The sequence below is a fragment of the Rattus norvegicus genome, chromosome 1, assembly GCF_036323735.1.
Source record: "Rattus norvegicus strain BN/NHsdMcwi chromosome 1, GRCr8, whole genome shotgun sequence".
In the NCBI taxonomy this organism is placed as follows: Eukaryota; Metazoa; Chordata; class Mammalia; order Rodentia; family Muridae; genus Rattus; species Rattus norvegicus.
In genome coordinates this window covers 205,009,216-205,013,047 of record NC_086019.1, presented here as the reverse complement: position 1 = coordinate 205,013,047, position 3,832 = coordinate 205,009,216, and the positions used below count along the sequence as shown (strand labels likewise).

The 3,832-nt window shown below is 40.1% G+C and overlaps 1 protein-coding gene across 1 annotated transcript; it reads right to left on the bottom strand.

Moving 5' to 3' along the window:
* Positions 1-1,104: 1,104 nt before the first annotated feature.
* On the bottom strand, positions 1,105-2,037 carry Or13a18b (olfactory receptor family 13 subfamily A member 18B). The gene has a single exon (NM_001000241.1). The coding sequence runs from the start codon at positions 2,035-2,037 to the stop codon at positions 1,105-1,107; it is 933 nt and encodes a 310-aa protein (NP_001000241.1).
* Between the last annotated feature and the right edge of the window lie 1,795 nt (positions 2,038-3,832).

Here is a 3,832-nt window from a genome sequence, read left to right as displayed (position 1 = left end):
TTTTGGCATTTTTCTGTCTTATTGGTTTGGTCTTATTTTCCATTTTACAGAGAGAGAGAGAGAGAGAGGGGGGGGGGAGAGACAGGGAGAGAGAGACAGGGAGAGAGAGACAGAGAGAGAGACAGAGACAGACAGAGACAGACAGAGAGGGAGGCAGAGATAGAGAGACAGAGAGAGACAGAGTGAGATAGAAAGTAAGAGCAGACAGAGACAGACAGACAGAGATAGACATAGATAAACAGAGAGACAGAGAGGAGAGAGGCAGAGAGACATACACAGAGACAAACAGGGACACAGACAATGAAAGACATGGATGGAGAAAGATTGAGAGACACTTATTGGATGAGTAGGTAGGATGAGGAAAGAGTTGTGGGAGTGGAAAGAATATAATTAAAATGTTATACAGAAAAAATTGTCTATGATTTATTCTTTGTTGACTTATATGTAAATGTGAAGGTGTTTAAATTTCCTGTGCAATTTCCCTAAATCTCTTGTTAGAGATAAATAATCTTTTCTGTGCTTCTGATTATTTATTTTCATTGTCATAAATAAGTTGGAAACCCATGTGAGAGTTCACTGTTGAAACAAACTTCATCTCTGTTTACTGATTGTATCTGTCCTCAAACCAGTTGCAACACCATTGATGTCCATAGCACAGCAAGGAGTTGTGAAATTGTAAACCTGAGTACCTCTATTCTTGATTCTTCCCAAGATACTGAGACCACTCTTGCTCTGTAAGGTTACTTATGAAATTTGGATTCATTAGCTGTAGTTTTTAGCCAAGGCTCTGTGGTGTTCATAGGGTGGGACTGGATGAAAGACTGTTTTTTGACTATCACCAAAGTCATCCACTGAATATCTTTCAGCCAAGGAACATGGAATCCCTAGTTAGATAAACTTTACTTTTGAAATGATTTGTTTTTGTCAGGAGATAAAGCTGTATTTTTATTTACACTGACTCAAAAAAGGTACGGTGAGTGGAATTGTCCAATCTTCTCATCAGTTTTCTAAGCAACAATAGAGACACCCAACTTTATGAGACTGCTCTAAGTAAATCATGTTTAGGAACAATTCGGGCCTATATAACAGCCTACATATCTCCACTTAATGTGAGAAAGAGGCCAAAATCCTGCCCAAGGCAAGCTTGACATCCTTGTTCCTCAGTGTATAGATGAGGGGGTTTAGGGTTGGGCTGAGGACTGAGTATAGTACTGAGGTAAATTTGCTTCTTTCTGGGTTGTAGCTGGATCCAGGACTGATATAGGCACAGAACACAGATGAATAATACATAGTGACCACGATGAGGTGGGATGAGCAGGTAGAAAAGGCTTTCCTCTTGCCCTCAGCAGAACGCATGTGTAGGATGCTGGCAATGATGCAGCCATAGGATAACAGGGTTAACACAAAGTTGATGCCTCCATAAAAGGCATCTGCCACAAGAGTCATAATGCTATTAACATATGTGGAGCTACAGGAGAGCAGGAGGAGTGGGGGTATCTCACAGAAGAAGTGGGTGATAACCTTGGGGCCACAGAATGACAGCCGTGTCATCAGACCAGTGTTGATAGATGCATTCAGTGCACAGACAGACCACACACCAATGGCCAGTATCCCACACAGTTGTGGGCTCATCCTAGTGCTGTAGTGGAGGGGAGCACAGATGGCTACATAACGGTCATAGGCCATGACTGTGAGTAGCAGCAACTCAGAGGATCCAGACCACACAAGGAAGAAGAGCTGGGTCATGCATCCCTTGAATGAAATGATGTTTTCCTCAGATAGTAGACCAACCAGTGCCTTTGGCAGAACAGAAGAGGTGCAGATAATGTCCATGGTCGATAAGTTGCACAGGAAAAAGTACATGGGACTGTGGAGTCCAGTGCTGGAGGTGACCAAAGCAATGATCACAATATTGCCCATTAGAGCCATTGCATATAGGGACAGGAAGCAGCCTGTCAGAAACAGTCTTAGACTAGGGTGCTCTGAGAATCCTTGCAGAACAAACTCTGCCACTACTGTCTGGTTTTGACTGACCATTTTTGTATGGAGGAAGCAATTGACAGATGTGTAGCTTGGCTTCTGAGAGAAATGTTACACTTTACTGTGCTGAAGTCTGATTTTGAAAATTGATCATCTCACCATTCTATGATGTCATAAAGGGAAAGAGGGAATATATTTGTATCAGTGGAATTTTCACCTAGGGTGTCTCTCTCTCTCTCTCTCTCTCTCTCTCTCTCTCTCTCTCACTCTCTCTCTCCTCTCTCTCTCTGTAGATTTGGATCAAGAAGGACATCTGCTCTTCCCCTATCCCTTTGAACATGTGAAATGAGTATAGCATTCCTAGCTCAGGACCTGCCTGTGCTTTCCTTCCATATCACCTGTAAGCACTATTGTCTCTCAACAGTGCTGGAACCAGTATCCCTTCCTCTCACAGCTTCTCATGCTTATTTTATAGAGTACAGCTCCATCTCCCTCCCCCATTTCTCACCTTTACCTTATGCCCATGAAAGATACACAGTAGCTTCCTGTTCTCTATGACAAATATATTCTTCCACATCCTCTTACCTCTCTTTGTCCAATTTACTTTCAAAGCTTCCAAGTGTATATTTCCCCAGCATTATAATGTATTTCCAATTTCTTTCAGTTTTTCATAATTTCTGGCTTCTTTTTCTTTCCAACATTTTCAATTTCTTCTCCCATTACTCTAGGAGTATAGAGTATGTTCTTTGGGTTCTAGTCCAAATTCACTGTCTCTCTCCAGTCTTTCAGCACACCACACACTCTATACTTGCCATCTGACAGCTGACATCTGTCATCACCTGACATCTGACATCGTCTGACATTACCCTTCGATTTTTTTAGGTATTTCATAAGTTCCTGTATGAACATACTGTACCCCATCTGTTGACATCTTTGTGGCAATTATTTGCATGTCACTTATCTGGAAATATTCTTTGCTTTGCATTTCACTGCCCAAGATTCAAGGATATTTTCCTTCATGATTGAACACATCCATGACATATTAGGGTGTGCAGTGTTTTCCATTTCCTGAATCCGGTGGTGCTCACCACTCCACACATATCCTACATCCATCTTTAACTCTTCATTTTCTTTGGTCACATTTTATCTCCTGCCTCATTCTGTAGTATTCCTCACAACCTATTTTCTCCTCATCCTGATCACACATGTTGAATTTGAACATTATTTTTGCCTCCATTTCAAACTATAGGTATTCAAATATAGTATTTGTTGTCTTCAACCATGAGAACAGTGTTAGATCTAACCATATGTCTCCCCTTTTCAATTCTATTGCACTAGAGGACACCAATATAGAGCTTGATATTTCAATTTGCTATACAGAAAAGGAACTCAGATGTAAATTTCTCATATTGTCCTGGCATATTTTTCATCTGTCCAAGTACACCTGAATTATGGATTATACTCCTGATAATACTGATAATCTATGGGTGATATTCAGCACTTTCCCTGGGGAGTACTGATTAGGTTCACTCCAGGCTGAGATAAGTGAAATATTAAAATATAATTAAAACCTATTAAAAACATGAACTGTTAATTTTTTACCAATAGCACCTATAATAAAAGGGAAGAAGATTTATAAATGACACCTCTAAAAAGAAATGACAGAGAAATGCAATAAATCAGGTGATTTGAGGAGAAAGTTAATGTTCACATTCTTGTGGTTACATAATTCATTACAAAGGAGCTAAAAATTATACACTGGAAAAAAGAAAAATACATAGTTTTTCAACTGATGATCATGGTCAAACTGGATGATTACTCATACAAGAAGTATACTACCACTTGCGTAGTC